General features: G+C 41.7%; 1 protein-coding gene across 1 annotated transcript; it reads left to right on the forward strand.

Annotated features, from left to right (window-relative positions):
- The first annotated feature begins 37 nt into the window (after window positions 1–37).
- On the forward strand, window positions 38–8,137 carry adgrg2a (adhesion G protein-coupled receptor G2a). The gene is made up of 15 exons (XM_047344595.1): window positions 38–1,899; window positions 2,058–2,155; window positions 2,771–2,907; window positions 2,987–3,143; window positions 3,601–3,756; window positions 3,954–4,076; window positions 4,257–4,302; window positions 4,391–4,494; window positions 4,691–4,815; window positions 4,926–5,194; window positions 5,309–5,408; window positions 6,084–6,370; window positions 6,463–6,564; window positions 7,043–7,162; window positions 7,250–8,137. Exons 1-15 carry the CDS (start codon window positions 1,452–1,454, stop codon window positions 7,348–7,350), a joined length of 2,373 nt encoding a protein of 790 aa, XP_047200551.1. The 5' UTR covers window positions 38–1,451; the 3' UTR covers window positions 7,351–8,137.
- Window positions 8,138–27,190: the final 19,053 nt, after the last annotated feature.

Raw genomic sequence — 27,190 nt, forward strand, 5'->3', positions numbered from 1 at the left:
CAAATAACACAACAAACTACACTGTAACTACAACAGATACAACTGCACCTTCTCCAAGTAACACAACAGTTTACAACATAACAACAGTCACACCAGTTACATCTATTCCAAATAACACACCAAACTACACTGTAACTACAACAGATGCATTTACATCTTTGACCAGTAACACAACACAGTACAATATAACTACAGTTACACCTTCTCCAAACAACCCAACAGCTTCTGACAATCATACTACAGAGTACAATGTAACTACACCCACCAACAATCACACAACAGCCTCTAACATCTACACAACAAATAACCCAACAGCTTTTCACAATAACACAACAGAGTACAATGTAACTACAGCAGCCAACAATTACACAACAGAGTACAATGTAACTGCAGCCACACACAATTACACAACTGCCTCTACCATCCACACAACAAATAACCCAACAGCTTCTAACAATCACACTACAGACTACAATGTAACTACACCCACCAACAATTACACAACAAATAAAACAACAGACTTCAATGTAACTACAGCCGCCAAAAATTACACAACAGCCTCTAACAATTACACAACCAATTACAGTGTAACTACAGCCGCCAAAAATTACACAACAGCCTCTAACAATTACACAACCAATTACAGTGTAACTACAGTCACCAACAATTACACAACAAGTAACACACCAGAGTATAATGTAACTACAGCAGCCAACAATTACACAACAGTATACAATGTAACTTCAGCTGGGAACAGGAATGTAAACAATGGCACAATCACAACAAGCAATACAACAATACGCACAACAGAGTACAATGTAACTGCAGCCACCCACAATTACACAACTAATAACCCAACAGCTTCTAACAATCACACTACAGAGTACAATGTAACTACACCCACCAACAATTACACAACAAATAAAACAACAGACTTCAATGAAACGACAGCCGCCAAAAATTACACAACAGCCTCTAACAATTACACAACCAATTACAGTGTAACTACAGCCGCCAAAAATTACACAACAACCTCTAACAATTACACAACCAATTACAGTGTAACTACAGTCACAACAAGCAATACAACAATACACACAACAGAGTACAATGTAACAACAGCAGCCAACAATTACACAACAGAATACAATGTAACTACTGCGGTTAACAATAACACAACAGCATCTAAGAATTACACCACGGCCTCTTCAAATTACACAACAGAGTACAATGTAACTGCAGCCACCCACAATTACACAACAGCCTCCAACAATCACACAACAGCCTCTAATAATTACACAACAGAGTATAATGTAACTACTGTCTTGAACAACTACACAACAATAGAGAATATCACAACTACTCCTGTTTCTTTGAATGTAACAGCTTCACTCAACACAACTGTGACTCACACGACTTCTCAAGTTAACACAACTCTAAACAATGAAACAATGACAACAAACTTGACTGTGGTAATCACAACTTCTGTTGTGAACAACAGCATGACAACCACAGCATCTCCGCTGAACAACCAAACCACAAATCACACCACATTGAGTGTGACCCACAGCATCACATCATCTGCAAATAATTACACCAACTCCACAACAACTGCCAACAGCATTGATCCCACTGTCACCAACAACGTTACTACGGCAACAAGCTACAACCAGAACTCAACTACAAGCAGTTTAACCACTGCTCTCAACCAAACCACAAAAGATCCAACTACAACAACAACTACTAATTCTACAACTGCTACTACTGCTACAACTACCATAGCTACTACTACTACTACTACACATGGCCCACTTAACACCACAACTGCTGAGGTTCCCTCAACATCCACAACAACTCTCCCAACTACCGTCGTCAACAGCACAACCGAAGCAGCGACTGGTACGTTGTCGCTGTCACTTTGCCTACATTGTTTTTTTATAGTTTGAGGGACACGTGAAGACCTTAATTTGAATATGTTTGTGGTTTTGTAGTAATGGAGAAAGTTCATTATTTTAACGAGTGTTTTCTTATCCAATGTTTGGCTACGACTTCCACAGCTGCATCAGAGACAACGATGAGCCAAGAGGCCAAAGAGGAGCAGGCGAACAAGATGCTGGACCAAACTCGGGACGCGGCGCAGCTCGACTCCTCTCAGGTGAATCTACTGATATGCTAACGTACGCATTACGGGGTTAAAAAGTGAGCCGAGCTGGTAAAGTCTAGCGTTGTGTACGTTGTGATATGATGAAAAGGCCCAGGCCATGGAGTTCACGAGCCGAATAACAAAATCCTCCAGTCAATTGTGTTCATGAGTTGAGCCCCTACACAAATTGAATGACAAAGTAAAGTAAACTTCTAAACCTAATAGCAGAGTGGCTAAAATTTGGAAATTTATTGTTATTTTTATTTTACCACATTTATCATTTCATCTCACACACATATTTATCTTCCCAAGTATAATTGTGTGAAAAACATTTGCAGAAAAGCTCTGTAGTAGCAAAAAGAGAATAGTTGTGAAATAAAAGACTGAGCAATAATAAGGATTTAATAATATATTATAAGATAAATATACAGACTAGAATAAAATAAAAATGTGTATTATAAAATAGACAATTATAGAATAGGACATTTTCAGTACAAAGACATTAACAGGAATAAGACATTTGCAATATGTAATAACAGTCATTGCTGAATAATGTAAAAAACTCGCTGTCTCGTCTTTTGTGTGGTGACTTTGTGGAGTTTGAGTTAATCAGGTTGGATGTTGCAGGTGGAGCAGATAGCGGGGCAGTTGGAGAAGCTGCTGGACGGCTCCTCTATCTCTAAGTCTGTGGGACAAAAAATCATCACCATCATCAGCAACTTGATGGAGGGCAACGCTGGGGCCCTCTCTGGGTTGGCTAATAGGTAAAAACCACAATAAACCCTCACTGACATTCAGTGTTACATGAACGAGAGATTTCTATTAAATGTCTCGTGTTGACAGGCTGATTCGAGTCGTGGATACCGTGGGTCTGAAGCTGGCCGTCAGCGGCGACCGAGAGATCCTCTCGGCACAGTCACTGGTTCTGGCCGTCAAGACGGTGGATGGAACCAACTTCCCGACAACATCTGTCGACATCTTCAACACGGAAAATGTCCAGGTAGCAAACGTCAAGGATTTTCTTCCAGAGCAAACACAGGACAAGAAAAATAACTCCACAAAACCGTTCAAATCATATGATCTTTAGTACAAATTTACCTATAGACTATATTATCTTGATTCTGTGAGTCTAATTAGGAATCTCTCACTTGGTTTCATCAAAGTTTAACACCAGAACCAGGACAAAGAACTGCAATACCAATTAGCTTGGGTGTAATATCATATAAACTGTCAATAAATGTAATACATCTTGCTATATCTAGTCCTATTTACATTGTATATACGTATTGCTATTTCATAGTACCATATATTTATATGCATGTTTACTTATTTATGACTTTTTAACTGACGTTTCCTTGCAATCCCCTTTGCTTCCTGCAGATGTCGCCATTGTGAGAATAGTACATTATCTTATTACCTTACTTTATCTCCTTTGTCAACCCTTTGTTTTTTTCCAGCTTCGTGCTCTCAGCAGGTCCAGGTCCAAGAGGTCAGGTTCTGCTCTGGGCTCAGTTTTCCTGCCCTCCACCCTGACTGCAGGTCTCAGTCCTGAGCAGCAACAACAGGCCAGCAGGACCCAATTCACTTTCTACACGAAAAACACCTTATTCCAGGTACTTCACCACCGTCACATCCAGATTTGTGGTGTAAAAGACTTAGAAACTGCTTTTTTTACTTTCTCAATGAGGTCCAACATTTATTTTCAGGATGCAATAAAACTTACATTTGATATCAGAGCAATTATGATACTCAAATATAAAGAAAACTGAATATTCATTGAACTGATTCCATCCGTCTCGTTCTTCTGCAGGACTCAACATTAGGAAACACGACCCTCGTCAGTCCGGTTCTGGGCTCCAGTGTTGCCAATTTGTCAATAAGCAACTTGACTGAGGACATTCGGTTCACCATCCAAAACATCAACCCCGTACCCGTGAGTGGTTTAATTTCATGAAGCCGTTTATTCCACAACAGGATCACACAAAACGTGACAATAAAACATTTGACCGTTCAAAAACGTAATGAAAATTTGGAATAAACTTTTCAAAATAAAAGGTTAATTGTGAATTAGCAGGTGGAGGTGACGATTCAAACTTTCTTCTTTGGTTCACAGGGAAACTTTGTGGCTTCCTGTGTGTTTTGGGACTTCACTCAGAACGGTGGGTACTGGACATTTATGCCTCGTGCAGTTGGTTGAATTGCCTCACGTGTGAATATTCCTGATTGTGTGTGTTTTTTTGGTTTCAGGTGGTGATGGAGGCTGGAGCTCTGAAGGCTGCTCTGTTGTCAACGCCACGTCGGAAAAAACTATTTGCAGCTGCAATCATCTCACGTCATTTGCAATACTGCTGGTTAGCGTTTAATGCTTGTAGATATTCTGACAATAATAGTTTCAATTTAGTAATTTTCAAATCAGAATTGCAGCGTTAATACAGTTATACAGTTAGTTATTATTAAACTAACTTTTTAAAGTTGGAGACTGCCTACATTTGTACAACATGTGTTCACTGTTTGTATATTTGTGTCTCTGTCCCGTCCTCCATGCAGGATTTGCCCAGAGAAGGACTAATCGATCGTGAGCACGCACAAATCCTAACTTTCATCTCTTACATCGGCTGTGGAGTCTCTGCTATTTTTCTTGCCGTCACTTTAATGACGTACCTTTCCTTTGGGTAAGAATCCGTCTCTTTACAAAGCCAAGACCATTTCAACCTGAGCTTCATCAGAGACACTTCGTGGTGTCCGTTCCTTGTGTTTTTCTTAATAAACTCCGTCTTTGCAGGAAACTGCTGCGAGACATTCCGGCCAAGATCCTGGTGCAGCTCTGCTTTTCCCTGCTCCTCCTCAACCTGGTGTTCTTATTGGACGGCTGGCTGGCGCTCTACCCGGCGGTCGGGCTGTGTACCAGCACCGCCTTCTTCCTGCACTACTTTCTGCTGACCACGTTTACCTGGGCCGGGCTGGAAGCGCTGCACATGTACCTCAGCATCGTCCGGGTGTTCACGCCTTACCTGAGCAAATACATGCTCAAGTTCTCACTGATAGGCTGGGGTACGTACTGCACTTTAAACCTCACCGCCAAAATGTTATCACTTCAATGTTTAGTCGTGTTTAAAATGTGGCTTTTAAGCATAATTCTTCTATAACTATTTTATTGTATCGCAGGTCTTCCTCTCATCGTGGTGATCATCATAATCTCAGTAGACAAAGACAACTACGGTCTGGTGACATATGGAAAATACATAGATGGCACAACAGACGACTTGTAAGTTACATTTAAATCTTTATTTCCTTCATGTAAATGCCTGTTAATGCTGTATTGCATTGGCATGAGATGTTCAAAGGTCCAAGAGAAAAAACAAAACAGATCATATGAGAATATTTGTATTATTCCTGTCATTGTTGTATTTGACCACTGGAGGGTGGGAGAGACACACACTCTTTTCTTAACTGTCTGTGGTGCTGAAACATTTAAATCTGTATTTGTCTCTAACTTTCTTTCAGGAAATATAAATGGCTTCATGGCCCGAGTTCATTGTCATAAACGTATCAGGCCAAATATCAAAACTTTCATATGAATCTCTCAAGGGCCTGAGAGATTAACAAGTTCAGATATCTGGCATAAATGCAATCAAGCAGTTGTAAAGTTTTTAAAGTTACATTTGTGCTTCACCTATGATGAAAAATAACAATTTCCTTCCTCAACACATAAAAACACATTTATCACATGCAAATTAAATGTATATCTGATGCTGCAACCTCCTCAAAATCCCCTATGAACTTTACCAGACACTCAAATGATTCCCTTTCTGTTATAAACACAGAAAACTGTCACTAATATTTAGCAAAACAACCTTTTCGCTTGCGTTTGAACTTTAAAAAGTTCAGTTCTGTGTGTCTGTGTATACTCCTTACCATTTCTGCTTGTGTCCGTCTGTAGCTGTTGGCTGCGTAACGACATCGCCTTCTACGTGGGCGTGGTGGCGTACTTCCTGGCGATCTTTGCCGTGTGCCTGCTGGTTTTCATCGTCGTTATGGTCCAACTGTCCCGGATTAAGAAGCAGAACCCTCAGAACCAGGCTCCGAACAGAGGGGTGATGACGGACGTGCGCAGCGTCAGCGGCCTCATCGTTCTGCTCGGCCTCACCTGGGGCTTCGCTCTGTTCGCCTGGGGTCCGCTCTACCTGCCCTTTGTTTACCTCTTCTCCATATTCAACTCTCTGCAAGGTGAGATCTGAAAATCAACTCCTTTTCAAAATGAAAAGTTTATCCATGTTACCAAAACCTTGAAAATGTTTTTTTTTACTTGTTCTCTGCAGGTTTCCTTGTCTTTGTTTTCCACTGTGCTATAAAGGAGAACGTCAGAAGGCAGTGGCGGACTTATCTCTGCTGCGGGAGTCTGCGATTGGCCGAGAACTCTGGTGGGAAACCAAATATTTTCTTAATCCTCTAACACATTAGATCAGGGAGTATTCTCCCTATAACTTTAGAACTTGCGTCATAATCCTTTTTTTCTGTTTTGCTTACCTATCAAACTATTTGGACGGATTCTTGATAACGTGGCTCCAAATGACTTCAAAAGTGCAAGATGCCGGCACCCGGGATATTTGAGCTTCATTTTGATGTATCTGTAAAATGAAAAAAATATGCTTTTCAATGAAGAAACTAACTTAAGCTTGGTTTCATTTTAGAATATAGAACAAAATGGTGAATATCCCTCGTACGTTTGAAGGTCTTCTGCACAATTTGAAGTTACCAATGACCAGTAGATGTTAGCAGGTGTTAGCGGCCACCAGCGGAAGTTAGGGACATGACTCCAGTTGTGCACCTTATCGTCATCAAGTGCTTTGGCCTCATGATCAACGATATTCGTCACTAATCATATAAACCTTTCTACAGATTGGAGTCGTACGGCCACTCAGAACAACAGGAATCTGTCGATGTCCACGGCCTTCACCTCAGCTCACGACTCCTCCTCTCAAAGGTCCTCTGTCTACAGTGATGTCACCAATAGCAGTGGTAGGTTTAAATCTGTCACTCCTGCACTCGCTCACATATATGCAGAAATATGATTCATCTGTAATTGTGTCTGCCCCCCCCCCCCAGGGTCTGTGTTTCTAGACAGCGGAATATCGGACGGCACCAACAGCGACGTCGCCTTCAACGAGCTCCACAGACGAAACACGTTTTTACAGGGCGAGGTCTGACGGCTGGGGGGGGGGTGAACAGGGCTTGAAGAAGTTATCAGTGTTACATGAGATGAAGGATTGAAGGTGTAATGAAGGACCGAAGAAGTGAGACTGAAGTTCCTGGAGTGGAAAATTGTTACTTGACATCATTTGTATATTGACGGTGGAAAACAGAAAAGATGTAAGAGGCTTGTTATCAGCGGTAAATGTACAGAAGGAGTATTTGTGACTGAAAATCTGAATTATTTCAGCCATGATCAAGTGTTTCTGCAGAATTATTGATTATATTAAATTATATTCAGACTGTTTTGATTATTATGAGGGTATTTTGCTCTCTTTCAGTCGATTTTTATACCTTTTGGAACAGGAATGGAAAAAAATGAAGATATTTCCATTGTTCAATGAACTGTTGCCACTATATTTTTAAATTTGACCCTCTCTAATGAGGGAGGTCTAAAGGCACTTTGAGAAATACCGCAGATGTAAAGTGGATTAAAGGAAAATATCCACATGCTTTTTTTTATCTAATCTATATTTTAAGTGTATTTAAGGTTTTATTCCTCTTTTACTTTATTTTGCTACAGTACAGTGTTGATTTTAGACTCGAGAGATGCAAGATTATATGAGATTGTATAAGATATTTTTTTAAAAGAAGTGTATTGGATGTGCAGTTTGCTGGAGCATCAGCAGACAGTTAGGATTTATTTCCTGCCCTTTTTTTTTATCAGGAGCAGATTTGACTAAATGTCCTTGTGGGTGAACATGTGCATGTCATGAACGAGAAGATAATAAACCTTCGATTTACTACCTGTCCACTTTGTCTCTTTTGAGTCAGAGACTTTCACGTCTGCGTGACATCTTTACATCTTTTCATCAAACCTGCTCAACGGGGAAAACCCTCCAATTACCTTCCCCGCAGCCTGCTCGCTCATCACAGGGTTGTGTAACCTTCAGCAGAGCAGCTCAATCACAGTTACTGCCACTGCTTTATTACAATTACAATTTGGTTACTGTCTAAAGAGAACTTTTGTATTTTGTCACATACTCTACATTTGCCAGCATCGTGTGCCTCTCTCTCCTGGAACGATGCAGAGAGATGCTTTTATTGTCACTTTTTAAAGGATCTAGAAAATCTTCCATTCCAAATAATGTATTCTTAGTTATTTTAGGGTTAAATCTTTGCATTACAGGCATGTAAAACTTCTTTATGGACGATGAAGGATGGAATAAACGGATGAATTGGCTCTAATGCTGCTGGTGAACTCAGCAGAGCCACCTCACTTCCACCAGATGTCAGTGTAATCCTGTAATCCCAGAAAACTGAGCAGGTTCACTCACATCCACACTTTATGACTTCCCCAGATGAAAGTTGGATGCATGGTTATTATTAAGAGGAAAATGCCAAAAGCAGTAACACAAGAAGAAAACACATCTCACTTACAATCCTGCTCTTCCGAAACCATATTATCTGTAAATCTGATGTAATGACCCAAAACAACTGACCTGCGAAATCCTTAAAACCTCATTGACGTGCAGATTATTCATATATGCATAATTTTGTTCTGCCTCTGCTGTGAACCTGTCAGATTCAATATCCGAGCGTCTTGACAAGCGGCGAGGATGCAAAATAAATGTGTCTCAGTCTGGTTCACTCCACTAATTTGCTGGCAGATTTGACCAACTAATCACGCATCAGTCAAGAGGGAGGCGGGTTTTTTTCCTCGTCTGGAGTTTTAATTAGATTTGAAGGTTAACTTTTAGTGCAGCTGCAGCACAGCGGCCCGCGTGCTTTTACAACCTCGGTAATGCTTAATGTCAGCGAAGGGTTAAAGAGAGAATATAACACACAGAGGCATCGAAATCGATTAACATTTCATTTCTAAAAGGACATTTTACGACTGGTCTCAGGGCATGGGAAAAACATAAATAAATAAATTCCTCTCCTTAAAGTTCACTAACAAAGGATCGACCCCCTTCACTGTGCTGTGACATAGAAATTCATGCTCTTTTCTCTATTATCACAGGCCATCAATATTTAATCCAGGCCAAATGAAAGGTCTGTCTCTTTCCCCCGGGGGTTTGCTTTCGCAGCTCAAACACCCGAGCGGCATTTACATGCAGGTCACACCGGGAGTTTTTCATTTTGTTCAAGGAACTGTGTGAAAGTACAGATGTGAAGACGCTTATATGTTCCCACATGCGGCTGATTTATTTATGTAGTTTAGAGGTGGTACATGTAAAGTTTGTCTCAGGACACAGGTCACGCAAAAGAAATTGACTCATAACGAGCTAAACTTTCTGTCTAACATCCTCCAGTGTGCAGCAGCCTTTAATAGCACAGAGCTGCCTTTAGTTACAGCTGAAGAGTATTGATCACTTGCTCCTCAGCGGCTGTTCATTAGGTGAACATTGGCTCATTCAGTCGGATTTCTCTGTTCCCTGAAGACTCGCTCCTAATAAAAACACCCAGGGTCGACACAACTGAGGTAAATATCCCACCAAGCTCCATTAGTGCAGTTCCCTTACCTGAAATATTCCCCTTCAGTACTTCACCTTTTAAATGTATGAGTTTTACCATATTACTCGTGATATCTTAGAGTTACTTATCCTGAGATATTTCAGTCTGCAGGCTTCAGTTGTGTGTTTCACCCGAACGTGGCTTATTCATCGTAGATTTGGCGACAGTATAATAAAAGCATTGTGTCTGAGGAACAGTTTGTATTAACATGTGTCAGCGGAGGGCAGCGAAACACAAGGAATCTGAGGAATGATCAGTTCTTTTCACTCCTGTGTGTGATTATGTGTTTTCGTGTGTGTCCATAGAACGCTGTCCAACCCCTTCCCGTCACAATGGCCCATCTGGTGGAGGAAATAGGCAGCAGCTTGAAGTCAGTAACTGTGTTGTGGTTTCAGTGGAGTTAGACAGATTGGACAAATGGAAAAATGCATTTACTGGCTGAGTAATCTGTTGAGTTACTGGCACTTTTTTTTATTTGTTTTGGAGGATTTTTTAATCGAGAAAATGGAAAGTTTTTGTTTGAAGGACGAGTGGCTGCGTCCTGAAAACCCAAACCCCATGAAGCAGGCTCAGTTTCTCCTTTCAGTTGATTGACTAACCAGTTGACCAGCTGACTAGTCAACCAGTAAAGATATCTATTCTAAAATGTGTCTGTAGTGAATCTCTATTTTTTTCTGGCAATGCAGGAATCAATCTATTTCATAAAGAACTTCTTGAATGTGTTGTGCCTTGATGAACACTTGTACTCATATTATCAATCACACACAGTTTCATCTTTTAATACAAGAGCTGTTTCATTTGAAACCGAGCACAGTGGCTAATAACGTCCACTTCCCACCATCAGCACAAACTAAAGTGTCCCCCGGCAACCATCAGGTCACTGAGGCAAATCTCTCCATCGCATGTTGATCGAGAGGAGTCAGCGATTCAGCATCGTCTTTATTGTTTGGAAAATGGCAAATTCAAAGTTGTGCTTCTTGTCCTCCAGCCATCGCCGGCCTTTGAAATTCACAGAGAAGCAAACAGACTGCCAGCATGGATTTGCAGTTAAACATTTATCACGTGGATTCTCAAAACAGACAATAAACAGCTTGTTTACTGCTCAGACTTTTAGCGATGCACGTGCACGAGTATGAAAGTCACTCAACAGATTCCAAATGACTGGTACACGGACTAAAGGGTGAAAGATGTATTCTCATGGAAGAGACATTTGACAACTGACAGGATTTCTTGTAGTTTTACTTTTTTGTGTGCAAGGAATGGCAATAGATGATGATATCATAATAATAATAATAATGTATATGTCTCTCTGCGCTTTGAAAACTGTAAATGAAACTCTGTGTGAACGTCAGTGATATAAACAGCATGAATGTCATGAATGTGTTTACGAAGGTAATTCAGTGTAATGCAGCTGAAAAGTCAGGAATGGGAAACAGCTGAATATGATCATCAGTCGACTCCATGCACTTCTTGTATTTTTGCTGTAGTATGACTCAGAGTGGGCTCACAGAGCCGAGGGTCCTTTCCCCCTCTCTGGACATTCGCATCCCAGACAAAGACGAAGTACAAAGACACAGACGGGAGAGGGAGGGAGACGCGGTTACACATACAAGACAAGAAAAGTGTTGCCGGGGCCCGGGGGACGTCTTATTCAATACCTATTTGTTCAAGTTGCATCAGCAGAGGGGCGGATTTTCATCACCGAGGCTGTGCAGCAGAAACGAAACTGACAGATAATGTTCTCAGTCGAGGGGTGCAGACGTTTCTCTTGTTCCTTTGAATCATGGAATATGTGATTGTTTAAACCTGATGTGACCAGAGCAGGAGTGGTCAAGTTAACCTTCAAAATAAACCTAGATTAAGACTGAACTAGTTTAACTATAGTTTACTTATTGACCTAAGAGAATATTAACGTAATCCATCCAACCTTTAAATACAAACTTAAGATCTGGCTTAACATTGTGCATGTATTTTAGTTTACATGCATATTTACAGGTTTGTATTATATGTGTGTGTGTTTCATTGTATTGTTTGATTTGTACAATGATTTCAGGAAACATTACCGTAAAAGTTATTTTAGTTTTTTATTTGTTTCTCATCTACTTTCTGGAGTTTCCCGCTCCACCTCCTCTCTGCACAGCCTCGACACCTCATGCCTCTCAGACAGAAACCACTCTCACACCTTCAGTCCTCGTCAACACTGAGCACTTATCTGCTTCTGATCTGGTTTTGTGTGTCTTTCCTGAGCAGGATCTGATTGTTGACAGGAGATGGAGAGTTTAAGAGTTTCACACAGTGATAGAAAATGGCTCAGCATTGGCATCACCAGGAACAGGACGTCCCTCCAAAACAACCTGGGAGGCTGCCCAGAGATTTACAGCAACATTGAGGGAGCTGCAGGAATATCTGGCAAAACCACAGAGGAAAAGATGTGTTTATGGTCTGAATTCCAAAAAGGTGTGGCATGCCACATGGCACGCCATAAAAAAGAACGGCGTACCCGCAGTGGAGCATGGCGGTGGCAGCATCGTGGTTTGGGAGCTTGAGTGAAGTTGTTGTGAATTTCTCCTAAAACCAGTGGATTTGGCACCAAAACTCCTCAGGAATCTGCTGAACGGATGAAGATGAAGAGGGATTTCACCTCCCAGCACGAAAACCACCCAAATCAAGTCAAACGAACCCAAAAAAAGAGGAACGGCTTCACAGAAACAAGATTAAACTGCCTGCAGTCCATGAGGTGACCTGAGGAGGCGACGTGCACAAGAAACTCGTGGCTGGGGAACATTTTTGCAAAGGAAAGTCCTTGAGAAATGTCGAGATGTGCCAAGCTGAGAGATCAAAAGGTTCTTCAAAGCCTTAAATGATGTGCACGCTTATGCAGGATGTTTTTCACTTGAATTCTATGGTTACAGGTCACAGTGAAGGTGGAAAATACTCACATCTTGCTTTCATTTTATTCATGTCACAAAAACTTGACATTATAAAAGCTAGTGCAGACTTTATATAGCATGTAGCTTGTCCTGATCTTTATTTTACTCTTATCAGTGCTTTGTTTATCACTTAGACTAGTGGAGTGCAAGTTAAAATAATGACTTTCACATTTCAAAGGAGTAAAAACTGTTATTTTTAACAGAAATATTATGAAAAGTGTCTGTTTCTCTGATGAGCAGATTTGGACACTCTTCTTTAAATGGGGAATTACATCCCTGTTAGTGCTGGCTGTCAGCCGTCCGGAGGGTGGGCGGGCGGGGGTTCCATACACTGTTGGCAGTATGATTAGGAGACATCTGAAATGCAGATATTAAAACGACATCAATCGCGTGTGCAAATTCTATCTGGCTGCATGTTTGTGAACAGATCAGCCTGAGAGATCTGTGGGACTGAAGTGTCCACTGCCATTTTAACACAGTGGGGGGGGGGGAATGTGCTTTTAATAGTCCGGATGCTGCTGGGTAAACAGAACCAGTGGGGTTCCACAACGACCAAATTAAGCTGTTTGGTCCAGGAACTGCACAGAAAGTGGTTAAAGTTGGTTCATTTTAACGTCCGGTGGTTTAAAACTGAAGAATCTGTGAAGAGACACGTTATGTGTTGTGCATAAAATCACTACGTGTCCTCTTTCTCTTTTAGAATCCGTCATATGTTCGTGACCACTTCACAAATCAATCAACAGCACCTGGGGGCCTCAAGTATCAGTGGTTCGGTCTGCTCCTGTTTGCCAGATCTGGGCCACAAGTAACCATAGCAATACGGCATATCAACCACAGGTGGCCTGAATTTGTTTTATACTGTTTTGGCCGTATTCACCATTTACCACATGGGCCACTTTAGGTTCACATCCAGATTTCACCTTGCCTACAGCACTTCACGTTTGTCATGTGGGCCACATTTGCTATTTTAAAAGTGGGCCACTTTAGGCTCATCCCTTTTTTATGGGCCACAAGAAGCCCAGACGTACCGGACCATTTCCTGAGTTGACCTGTGACCTTGTGTTTTCTTAAAACAGCACATTGGATGCTCGAAAAACAAGGTCAAATATGTCCTGTGCCTGAAATGTAACCAACCCGAGAAGTTAGGTAAATCATCTTGTAGGAGGATTAACTGCTGTGCGGACATTCTCGTCCTCCGACTGAAGTAAAAGGTGAATTTTGTCCCAAAAGAAAAAGTTTTGAGGGTGACTCCTTCTTCAGAGATAATTCATAATGTGTTTCAGTTTCATGGTGAAAGTGGATCTTGGGGCAGCGTGTAAGTAATTTACGTCCATGTCGCGTATTAAATGTGAAAGCGAATCATACCTGCAGGCAAGTTGTCAGGATTTCCCAGAATATTTTGAAACCCTAATGAGCAACTTCTCGTGTCCCATCATTTCTGAAGATAAAAGGGAGAAACTGAACGAAGCACAAACTTCGTCCAGGGTTTTGTGAAACTGTCCCGTTTGCTCATTTACAGACTTTATGCATCAAAGAAGTTTGTGTTTGAACAACAAAATCAACACAACTTGAACCACTGTCTTGAAAGAGCTGCGCTGACTCCTGAGTCCAAGTTCAACTCTGATTCAACCAAAATAAATAAATAAAAAAAGCTACGTAAATCTCCCCCAGAGGAGAAACTCGCATTATCTGTCCCTTGAAAGCTTTACCTTCAGGCGAGGCTTTCTGGATTCTCTCTGTCCCCCCCCCCTGCTTTTTCTGCTTTTGGGATATAAATAGACCTTGAATTTGACATGCTTACCATGTCAGTTAGCAGCAGACGTGCAGAAGTAAGATTGACAGAGAGTCAGGAGTAAAGACCGTTTGGAGAGGAGGGAGTTAATTCAGACGTTCTCTGCACTTGCTGATTTAAAGTCATAGTCGGACGCTGGTAAAAAAGAAAAATGTCTGCCCTCGTCTGAACCGACCGACACTGGGATGTTTCTCACAGTTTTGAATTGCAAAAGTTTTTTCTGGCGTCTCATTATTTTCCAAAGAAGACGACGTGATGTGTCAGACACTCTGTCTCGGGATGATGCAAGGCTTTCGTTCGCCCTCCGCCGCCGCTTATGCCACATCGTGAAGTAGTTGCCCCTGACAACAGTGAGCGCTGTCACCCGGAGACGCATTGATTTATTCTGTTCAATCAGCCATATCTGTGCCAAATATAATAGGGAGCTGTGTCTATATGGGACTTATAGGGTTTTTAATTAAGAGGAGAATCGATATGTGACCGGTCAGATTCATAATTAGAACACTTTCACAACACAGGAAAGGGCCCTGTTTGCTGGCGAGCGCCGCCCCGATCAAATCCACACCTGACGAGAAGTTTTTAATCAATGTGGAATACAGTAATGCATATATAATGAGCTGGCACTCTATTGATTAAGAGCAATTTCTCCACAGCCTCAAGCTGATTAAAACGTTTCATTTCATTAAATCTTGTGGCAGATTAGCGTAGTTTCCTGAGCGTTGAGCTGAAGATGTCCTCGTGCGGACACGTGCGGACACGTGCAGCGGTGGGCGCTCACGCTCTTCTTCTTCTTTCGGGCAGAACGCTGCGATGCCACAATTCTGTCTTTTTATTTGCACGTGATAATTATTCCACAGTATTAACGCCCTCAGGCAGTGAAAAGGAAATCTCAGAATCTCAGATGCGACAGCCCCCATCTTCCAAAGCAAGTGTGACTTTCTTGTTCGGTGTTAAACACAAGTCAAGAAGACACTTGTGAGCAGCTTTGATGTCAGAATATGAACGTTGTTGCCTATGCACAACGCACTTTTTCATATTTCTACGCTTTGAACATGAGACTCACTGTCAAATTCACAAAGGAATACGTAAATAATTTAATATTGAGTTCACATTTGTCACGAAATTCACTATTTCCCATAGATTTCTTGTGTGTTGCTCTCCACTTGCACCTGATGAGACCACACAAGTCTGTGTGTGTCCTTGGTGCTCCATTAACAGAGGGGTCCAGTCCTTCAGAGGTAGAGCACCCCCCTCAGGATCCTGACTTAAAGCCCTTGGGGGCCTCATTAAAGCTAAGACTCAGGTTTTGCTTCTGCGTGAGGAGTGGAAATATCTTTTCAAGAGCAAGACCTGGAAAAAAAAAGGGTAAGCGAGAGCCACGGAGACCGAGAGAGTGGAGGACAGCTTTGACCAGACTGTCCATTAATGTCTCTTCGTGTTTCAGCTTGTCTTCACCAGGAAAACCAAGGTCAGCACATTGCCAAGTTCGATGCTCGCCCCTTCCTTTTAGTGCTCCCTCACAATTTGTCTTGCAAGCTTTTTCTTCGAGGGGGGGGTGGGCTGTCATTCTTGTTATGCAATCGGTCCAGTTTTGATTTCCCGCGGCTAGAAAACCTGCAGATAAAGAGATGGTACGATTGGGACACACGTGCTTTTGTGATAAGAAGCTCATCAGCTACACAACATGAAACATATCTCCTGATCTGATATATATATAAAACCAGTGGTGCTGTGTTTGTGTTTGTTGCCAGGACAGGAAATTAGGTCAAGGATCTGTCATTAAAAAACAGTAATTATCTCATAACTGGTTGATTATGTCACATCTTGTTTGTTATTCAGCCGTCAACCAGTTCATAAGCAGCAACTCATTATCAGTGTCTGGATTTGTCCTCGAACACAACAACAACAACAACAAGATGCAAAGTGATATCTGCTCAAGAAGAAACTCCAGAAGATGATTAATGATAAAGACAAATACACGTGTTTGTCGTGTTTGTCGTGTTGCAGAGCAAAGTTAAATCTCTCAGAAATAAATATATGATCGAGCGTTAACTAAAACACGTGACAGTGAATTTCCCACAGTCACTTGTTGTGATGTTCTCATGGAGTCTTCTTAACTTTCACCTGATTTCGACCTTGTCGGTTTGTTTGTTGGTTTGTTTGTAAGCAAGATTAATAAAAGTCTGTTTCACCATTTTAATCGGCAGTGACGGGGAGAAAGCAGCGAGGGCCCTCCATTGATCGGACTCCATTGATCGGACTCCATTGATTAGACAAGCATGTTGCCCGTGCTATCTCCGTCGCACGCTCAATAACAATGGAGCGTTTCAAATGTGATCCAAAAGGTCACGGGGACGTCTCTGTGTGTGAAGTTCAAAGTCCGTCTCATGTGGCTTTGATTCGGTGTGAGGTTACAACCTGGGATCTATATGACCCAGATTGGTTCTCATCCCTAATCTGATCAGTGCTATCTGAAATATTTCAAATGCATGTTCAAAGGGTCCGTCCGGCTTTGTTCTCTGAATCCTCAGCCCAGGGCGTCCTCGCAGTGGAGGACACACACACACACATATATAAATGATAGCCATGCTATGATTCCATGATCTATTCTAATATTAAAATGTAACTACAGTAAGAAGTGTCAGTAAAGGGGGTTCATGTTTTAAACATCACATTTTAATGTAACATCTAACATAGGGCAACAAAGGCCGATCAAAGTCGCTTTTAATCAGTTTCGTGCAGTTTATCTTTTTGGGGCAACGTCTGATTTCATAATCAACAATATCTACTTTAACCCAATGAGTTTTTTAATAGGTTTATCCAGGTTTGTTTGTTGGCAGCATTGCTCAAAAACGACAAGACAGATTACCACAAAACTTGGTGGAAAGATGCACTATGGCTGAGGGAAGAACGCATTCAATCTTGGTGTGGATTCGGATCAGAAGGCAGATCCAGGACTTTAGAGCGTTTCTTTAAAAAAACGCAAGGGCCATAGAGGTTTTTATACCTTTTAAAATCTATTTTATGGTATTTAATTCGTATTTTTATCACTTTGATCTGCAGTAACCTGTCTGAAAGGTGCTGTATAAATGAAGTTTGATTGATTGATGGTTCACAACATCACCTGAGCAGTATACTTCTCCACTAATTTAATTCACAGGGAGAAATCCTTGAAGCCGAAAATTGGCTGTGTGGGAATAAAGATGTGTGTGTGTGTGTGTGTGTGTGTGTGTGTGTGTGTGTGTGTGTGTGTGTGTGTGTGTGTGTGTGTGTGTGTGTGTGTGTGTGTGTGTGTGTGTGTGTGTGTGTGTGTGTGTGTGTGTGTGTGTGTGTGTGTGTGTGTGTGTGTGTGTGAATAGATGGGTGTTCAGAGGACTGAATATCTTTTTTTCAGATCATCTTGTAACCGACAGCCTCCATCGAGTCTCCCAGTTGATACATTTCTTCATCGGCATTTTACATTCGACTCCCAGTGAGTGTGGCTGTAGGCACTTGGGCCGTCTGCTCCAGATCTGGGCCACGAGTAAACAATAGGAATACCTCACAGGAAGTGTTGCATCATCGCCAGAAGTGGCCCACATCTGTATCCTATCTGGGAGACAAGAGTTCTCCTGGCTCCCTTCTGGTTTAATATCAATGACTCACTATGGAGCCACAACCTCCTTTTAAAACTTAAATTTCTAAGGTTGTTGTTGCGTAATTACCGAATAATAATCCCGTCACATTTCAGCTCAATAACAGTTTAATGAAACCAAAGTGAACTAATCACGTAGACCTTGCCTTTGGCTGTAATTTAATTTTTTCTTGCCGTCACAAACAGCCGAGTTATTTGTTTCCTCTGTGCTTTCATTCAGTTTGTCCTGGAGGTCGAAGTTATCGAGACTCTTCTCCCCGAACTGCTGCGTTTTCAAGAGCCTCTTGTATAATACATCACTATTAATGGATTCTGCTCCTCGAGGAGCATTTGACCTGCAATTTGAAGAGGAAGCTTCTTTGAGACGAGAGAATTTACGGCTCCTCGTTCTCGGTTTCGTTTGCTTCTCTTCAGACTAAATTGCTCAGCGAAGAGCTTTGACCCACTGAATAAGGAAATGTGTTTATTAAAACCATATCTCCGTGCTCTCAGGCCTCTCCGGGCACGGCTGTAGCGGCCGAGGCAGCGGTTGCACAGAAACAAAGAAAGGATGAAGTTATCATCCGACTGCGACTGCACAAAGAGATATCTGGGTTCGGCTGCTCCCTGCTCCTGAACCGTCCCTCTCACCTTTTCCATGGATCATCAAATGAACACGTTCACATGATTATTTTTAAGCAAAACCCAGTCTGTTTATCTTAAGCTATATGGAAGCTGTGGAATTCAAAGTGTGGCCTCGGTGTCGTCCCCCCCCCCTGCCAAAAATATTATATCCAGTGACGATGATCAAGGAGAAGAGAGAGAGAGGTGAGTTCAGATCCGTTTCCACACACCCACCCGCTCTCATCTGTATTCCAGCTTTTATCACCTGGCTTCATAGGAGAGTTTTTTCTATTCCATCCTTTGAAATAGCTGCTTCTATAAGTTTCTCCATATTGAGCAGACATGTTTTTTTTTAAAATCTCTTTCCAGCATTTTCCTCTCTGACTGTTTTTATCGCTCTCTCTCTTTGCACGATTCCTCTCTTTCTCCTTGTGTGGCCCATAATGAGCAGGACGCTCGGTGATGACTAAGAACGTTTTCAAGCTTCATGTCTTTCTTACGTTGTTTAAATTAGTTTTGACTTTTGTCTGACATACGCACGTCCTGCCGTCGTCACCTACGTGGTTTGTAGACGGGCGTGCGTCTGACGTTGGCGTGTTGTCAATTTGACTTTCGAGAAAATAAATAATAATAAATAAACCCTGACTAAATCCTCCTCTGCCATGTTGAAGCTTCAAGTCGTGAAGGTGTCTTGTGTTCTTTGAAGAAACCCCATACACACATTTTCTCGATTCACGTTCCACCTTCACGGTCGACTCGGCTTAATTCGCCGACTCAGCAAACCCTGAAGCCCAGTGACTGACGACACGTTTCCCTGAGACGACGTCGTCCACTGGCGCCATTAATCTCGAGAGGAACCCCGGAGTGTTTTTCCTATGAATAAAGAAATTCTAACGGAGATGAAACAGTGGTCATTTCTCTCCTCTAGGGGAAGGTCCACTTTGAGCTATCTCTGTGACTGGCAGTTTAACCACGGCTCCTTAATGACATGCAAATGAATGGGGGGAAAAAAAGCGGTTTCTAATCTAGTATTGGGACAAACGCTGTCAGGTTGAATTCTAGAAGATTGATGATGACGCTCAGTCGCCCATTAACATCCGTTTCCACCCAGATATGAGGCTGCGGCAGCGAATTTTTTTCTAAAACAGCCCAGAACTAAATAACTTTTAATAGTTATGAGTATCAAGGTTTTCCAGACTACACTTATTTAAAATCACGGCTACTTTTAATGGACTTTATCTACCAGAGGCCATAGTAGTAATTCACTAAAGAGGAATTTATATTCTGACAAGCATTATTTGAGACGGGTTCAATGCTGCGTCTGAGATATAAAATTAATGAAGGCTTCTTTAAAAAAAAAAAGATCCACATGAACATAGATCTATAGAAGCTGCAGCCCATTCATTATTCATGACCTTTCCATAGGTCTCAGACCAAAGGCCAAGTCATACATATTTCAGCATCCTCTTCCTGATCAGTCGGAACCACAACACAGACACAATTTTTACAGTTTCCTGCTTCATGAAATCTATACCTCCGTCCTCAGACGGGTGGCTGACCTTGAGATTTCCTTGTGCATTAATGTGTGGAAACAATACTGTAAAGACCCAAACTGTAGGTTCAGCATCTTTCCTATTGGGAAGAATCAGGATATAACAGCTTTAAAATTCAAGGGTTTTACTTTTACTCGTTCTTTATGTTTACTTCAAATTCTAGTTTTGTGTCCCAGACCAAAAAGCCTGGTTTGTTATACTCAGTCAATGTCGTTTGCAGGGGTTTAAAATTAACTTAAAGATTTAAATGTATGAAGACGAAACACAGAAGCTGTTTTAAGAGATGAACGTCGGAAAATGTTGGGAAATATTGGTCCGGACATCAAACAGCTGGATGTCATAGTCATCAATTCAACAGTTTGTGACGTATAAAGACAACAGAAGTTTCAGTTAAACGTCTTGTATAACAGTTAAATATGAGGATTTGAGGGCACAGTATTAAAATCACAGTCCCAGAACAATACAAGCACGTTCCATCATTGTAGAGTTTTCATCGGTTGGATACTGTTTAATGAAATACTGTGTGAGCATAGCACACTACATGAATGGGTTTTTATTTAAACAGTTAACTGCAACAGGTTTAATAATGGAAGAGGGAGCTGACACATTTCCAAATGCAAATAGCATTTTTAGCGGCTACAGATCTCTGTGTTGTGTGTTTCCATTTTGAATATTAATATTTGAATATAAAGAAGTGCACAATTATGTAACTGTGAGTGTCACTGCTATCTGATTCCATAATATCCTCTTGTTCCAACCTGTCTCTGTAAATTTATTTCTCGTGCATTATCAATTTCCAAAGTGGGATAACTGAATTTTCACGAGATTGTCTTTCCCTTTCCCAAGTGGGCCTAATTCCTCGGTACTCAGTTCTCTGTGTACCGTTTGCAAATGTGCCTCGTGCCATCACTCATTTCTTATTAATGCCGATTAAGATGCTAATCACAAACCTCATTATCTGTGGGAAACAAAAAAAAACCTCCGGCCTCCAAAGTGGCTCAGCAGAGGCTGGTGGTAAACAACAGTTTAAATCAATATTTGACCAATCAAGGCTGCTTCACCTGCGCAGAACGATGAAGGGGGTGAAAAGTGTCAGAGGCACATTTACATAATAGCTTCCTTGTGAACGACGAGGCCCTTTGAATGGCAGTTACAGCGTTTAATGCGTAATTCATGAGGAAAGTTTGTGGTCGATGAGGAGCTGGAAGCTAAAACCACCGGAGGACAAAAAGCTGAAAGTGTTTTTGTTTCATACTGTTAGTGCCACGGATAATGAGCGTGTTCCTGAACCTTCCCGCGCTGCCGCCTGTGGGATTTTTTTGAATTAATGAAGCGAAATGTGAAGTCTGCTCAAATTACTGCACCTGCGACGACTGTGATCGGTTCTGATGGCAGTTCTGATGAGGGAAGCAGATGGGTCGGCGCTCGTCGGAGACACACGCTGTTATTGTAGTCTGGAAAAGAACACCGCCGTGGAATCAGAGGTGGGAAACAAAACCCCCACGATTATGACAGTTTATGTATTTTTATGAGAAAACGTTGAATAATGTTTTTTAAGCAAGTCTTGGGAGGAGAATGTGTTCGTTTGTCGTTCATACAGCTGCCGTGTGTAGGAAGGGAGCGGAGAGAAAACTTCTGAATTACCTCCGTCCTATTTTTTGTCTCCAAGCATTTATGAAACAAGCAGCTCATGAACTATTTTCCCAGCCTCTATAGAAACACACTTTCACCTGTGTGTGTGTGTGTGTGTGTGTGTGTGTGTGTGTGTGTGTGTGTGTGTGTGTGTGTGTGGTAAAACCCAGTGGGAGGCTGATTAACACATGAAACAAACAAACTGAGATCACAGTTGCTTCCAATCTGCGGAACCACGAACATTCGCTGTTTAAAATGGAGGATTTCACAGTGGCTGTTACAGCTGTGCAGTGGTTTGAGTCTTAAATACTTAGAGATTTATATGTTTGATGTTATTTTGTCCACATTAACCTCTAGTGGTGGAGGATTCGAAAGCGGAATCAGTATTCATAGTTTGTAAACACGCTAACTTGCTCACAGTAGTAACCATAGACTGTATATAAAGATAGAGGACATGACAGCTCCAGGACAGTGAAGCCAAAACATCTGGATCGCCCCCTGGTGGCTGGCTGCATGTTAGCAGGTGAGACCTGGACCAAACTAAAAAGTTAAGAGTTAAATAATTGTCTCCCCTGTCGGAGTTCTTATCAGACTGATGTATATTCAAGTGTTTGTGTTTATGAGAAGTTGAGATGCTATTAGAAAGTGAAGAGTGAAAAGACATAATTGACAGCTGAGACTGACTTGAGCCTCAACACCACCCCCCCCCCCCACCGTTACCCTCACATGATGAACAGTACTGATAATGGATGGATGGATATTCGATCAATTGGAAGAAGTGGAGAAGCTTTATTTTACAGATGTGTCACAGATGAAATGTCTGAACCAAGTTTTATCGTAACCAATATAGTTGTTGAGATATTTCACTCAGAACCACCATGATGGTGCTTGAGAAAATGTTTAATTACCTAAAGTAATCACCAAAGTCACTCAGATTCATCCTCTAGACTCATTTGTGGGGAAAAAACATAACTCTGGTCAAATGAATGATCATAATTTACTAAATATTTGGCAGTTAAAGTGTTTGATTCCTCATTAAATCCTCCAAACCCACACGATTTACATTTAACACATGTGGAATTACAAATCAACACATTGCAGCACATTGGAGGGATTTACGAACCAATAAACATGATGATGATCCATGATTGTGCAATTACCTATAGATTTGGTTGAGGCTGCTGCAAACCTTTCACTGTATGTGTCAGACCAGTTCACCCACTGAACACATGAGACTTTCATCAGACTCCTGATAAGACAGCGGACAAGTCAACCTCCATATTTCGGAGAATCGACCCGACTGGCGAAGGCTCTGCTGTGGTTTAAAACACAGCTTTGCAGTTTGGACTTAAAACCATGTGAGGGGTTCTCGTCCTCCAGCTGGATTTCTTTTTTCCAGCCGTTTCCAGAAGCACAAAGTCTTCAGCTTAGACTCGTGTGAAAAGCAGAGGATCTTTTTCGAATTGAAAGACGCATTGTAAATACCACTGGAGTTTCTCTATAATAGCTGTTACGAATGAGAACGCACCAGTAAAGTCCATCTCTGGCGTCGTCTGCCCTCTTAGAGAACAGCACATGGAGCTGAAATGGATCCAGAGCTTCTGAGAAGAGAGAATGAAACGCATCAAATTGAACTGTGAAACTTGGGGCTGCTCCCCCGCTGAACTCGCCTCCTACATTTTTTCACACATGATCCGTTTACTATAATGTGAGTAATGTAATTGCCGGTCTCTCCGAGCTAAGGTTTCCACCGCAGCATCCAATTCTCCATACGCCACAGCGAGGCAGGAAGCAGCATCTGCGTTTCCTGTGCTATGGATTAGTAAGCGAGCGAGCGGGGCCTGCTGCCTATAAAAGCTGAGCATATTTCCAATACATCAACTTGCAGTCATTTAATTGCCGAGACCACAATTATCTTTGGCTTCTATGGGTTTCCTCTTTTGTTTAAAATAGATTATTCTGCCGCAGCCTGTAAGAGCCGAGGGTTCAGCAGCTGCATTAACAGCGCGTTAGTTTCAGATACAGTTCATCTGCAGATTTCTGTGGTTTCAGGCAGAAAGTCTCGTCTTTATTAATACACAGCGTCCACAAGTTCCACTCCCCCTTCACACTTAATCTCCCCTATCAATACGGGGGACAATGTCCAGAAATATCTTTAAATAACCTAATTCAGTCACGTGTGTAGAAACTTAATTTTTAGGACACAGGGTTGTTAAGCTGCTGTTTCTGGATGTTGCTTAACATGTCAAATACACACAAACATGGAAATGTGCGTCACGTTCCAAGCGGACATCTGTTTGTCTGCAGGACCAACGCACAACACAGAAATACCAAGTCAGTAAAGAGATGTGCAGGAATGTCCGTCAGGAACAGACACACAAGATGTGTTTATTATTATCAATTATTTCAGGAACTACATTGAGAAAAAATGAAAGGTCGTAGTCTGTGTTTCGGAGCCACAATTCAAACCTTGGATGTGTCATATTCTGTTTCCTTAAAAAGAAATAAAGTGTATGTGCTCACTGATATTTTCCCATTTGTGTAAAATATTCCATTTTGCTTTGTAATGACTCGATCACATTCCCTGAGATTTCCATGGAAGACGTAGACTCATTATATCTAGTGGCCATTTATTTGGGTGAATAACTTCGTTTTATGGGTTACAACACCAATATCTGCAGCCGTTACCATCACTTACCCTGGAGAGTTTCATGGCGGCGCTGAGGAAATATTCAATTTGTCTGGTTAAAGTAAACCTCGGTGGAGAAAGTCTCTTGAATTAGATTGAAAAAGGCATCTGCTTCTCCGGAGCTGCTAAACAGGATGATGCCACCAGCTGTCACACGTCTGCGAGAGGTTTCACAATCTATTGTGAAACATTACGGGAGAACGTGTCGACTCAGCCCCGAGCGATGGATGAAATATTAATCTGAGAGCAACACAGAGTCCGAAACGAACAAAAATATGTTTTTGTTGAATCAAAACAAGTCTCAGTGATGATGAGCGTGGCGCGTTGTCAGATTTCCTCTTGTTTGTCTCAGAGGGAAAGTTTGGTGATAACAATCTAAGATATGATAATGTTATAAATTGAATTCTGATCTGTGAAATTACTCAATCTATCCAGAATATGATATTAACTTATATTCAGTTGATAGGGACGTCAGCCATCTGTGTTTTTTTGGAAGAGAATAAACCAGAAGCTGCATTTTCCAACATTTCCTCTTATATGTAAATGTAGGTTTTCTCGGCTGAGCTGAAGATGCTCTTATATAAAGTCTGAGTTGAGTTTCTGCTCATTTACTCCACAACAGGCTGCAGATGTTTTTACGAGAATATCATTATCTCCACCTACTTCTACTCTACTCGAGGAAAGAACATGCATCTCTGCTTTATGGCCGTCTTAAGTTTTTACGTCCCTTTGTGGTCATCTCTCATCTCTTCGTGGTGACTTTTCTTCTTTGTTTATCCGTGTGTGTCTCTTTGTGGTCGTTGTGCGTCTCTCTTTAGTGCTTTAATTAACTTTCCAACAGGAAACGGTCCCGTCAAGCTCACAAGTGGCTCCGGCCCATGGGCCCTCCGACGCCCGCAAGGCCCCTGCGTCAGTGCGTGGATGGGTCACACAGTCATCCTTCCATGGGTGCAATTCATTTACTTAACTTTATTTGTACAGCTACGTTCCATCAATGGGTCCCAGTGAACCTTTTCACTGCAGCAGCAGGAAATGCACATTAATGATTAATCCGATTCCTGCAGGTCGTGCCTTTGAGCAAGTTTTTAAAATACTAAAGAGCCCTGGAAGTGGAACATTTAAAAAAATATGTGTGAATATTATTCAGTCAAAAGGTCTCTCCAGAACCAAAGAGGCCTCTGATTTTATAAATTCAAACGCTAGAACATATTTATTTGACATTTAAGCACAAAGTGAACAGAGTGAATCAGGTTTCCGTGTCCTTCTCAAGTTCAGTTCCACTCAACCCTGCCGGCATTGGGTAAAAAAAAGTCAAGTTTGAGATCCTGCAAAGCTCTGCGTGTTCATGTGTGTTTCAGAATTACCAGTAAAGAAAATACTCAGTGATGGATGAACTGAGAGAATATGAACACTGAGTGGATTAAGTGGGCGTTTGAATAATCCTTGACACTTTGCCATGACCCGCCTGCAGCTGTAGTCTCCTGTGGAAGAGCGAGGGGGGGGAGAATAGCAGAAATATTGTTTGTTAAATAAATGTTAATGAGGATGCTGCTGGAGAAAAGCCTTCCCGTAAGGTATCACTGTCTATTGTGTACCGTGTGGTTTAAACACTGAGAGCACCAAGGCCGACTGTCCACTGGTTTTGCATGACAATAATAAAATATAATAATAACAGCAGCTTTGCTTTTCCCTCAAGAACAAATGGCCTGTGGACTGTTGTGCATATATTTCTTGTTTTTCTTTTTTTCGCACCACTCGACCAAAACTCCTTCCACTTTGTCCCCAGTCCATTTTATTGTAATTGGGATCCAGTGAAATTAGTCCACTTAAAGGTAATTGCTGTAAAATTAAACCAAAGCCAATCGGTTTTAATGGGTTGTAATACTGTGTACTGCCCCCCCCCCCTAAAGTGTCTGAAAATTAACTTTTCTTGCAGCTTGACCCTGAACGTTGAACCAAAACAATCCCAGTTGCATAAAAGCAGCCAAATGAGCAACATTTAAACTGACTGGCTTAGATTCAATTTTAAATTTTACACTCATTTACACCTGGAATTAAAATGTGTCTCATATTCAGATACGATTGTAACTTGACTACATCGACGTAGATGTGTCTCCAGGTTCAACGCTGAGATCCGACGACTGTCCAGCTACAAAAGAACAACAATAAAAGATGCAGAGAAACAGTAAAATACATCACTCACATCATTTCCCAGCTTTGCCTGAAACATGAGCAGAGACCAGATCCATAATTATTTGATGAAATCTGTTTCTTGGAGATCTGAGGGCTCTCACGTCTTGAGTGCTCCTCACTGGTGAATAAGCAAAGAGGTGGTTGACTGTGGAGAGGACAACGTACGACCAGCACACCTCCGGGCAGCTGACGGTCCACTCACCCTCTCCTCGATGTAGGTCACCGTTTATTTTCTCTAGGACATTGGCTCCATTATGGAGTTTAGCTAAAGGGGTTGGGACACGGGGACGTGGCCATAAAAGCCTCGAACAAAA

Source organism: Hippoglossus stenolepis, chromosome 19, assembly GCF_022539355.2.
Source record: "Hippoglossus stenolepis isolate QCI-W04-F060 chromosome 19, HSTE1.2, whole genome shotgun sequence".
NCBI lineage: Eukaryota > Metazoa > Chordata > Actinopteri > Pleuronectiformes > Pleuronectidae > Hippoglossus > Hippoglossus stenolepis.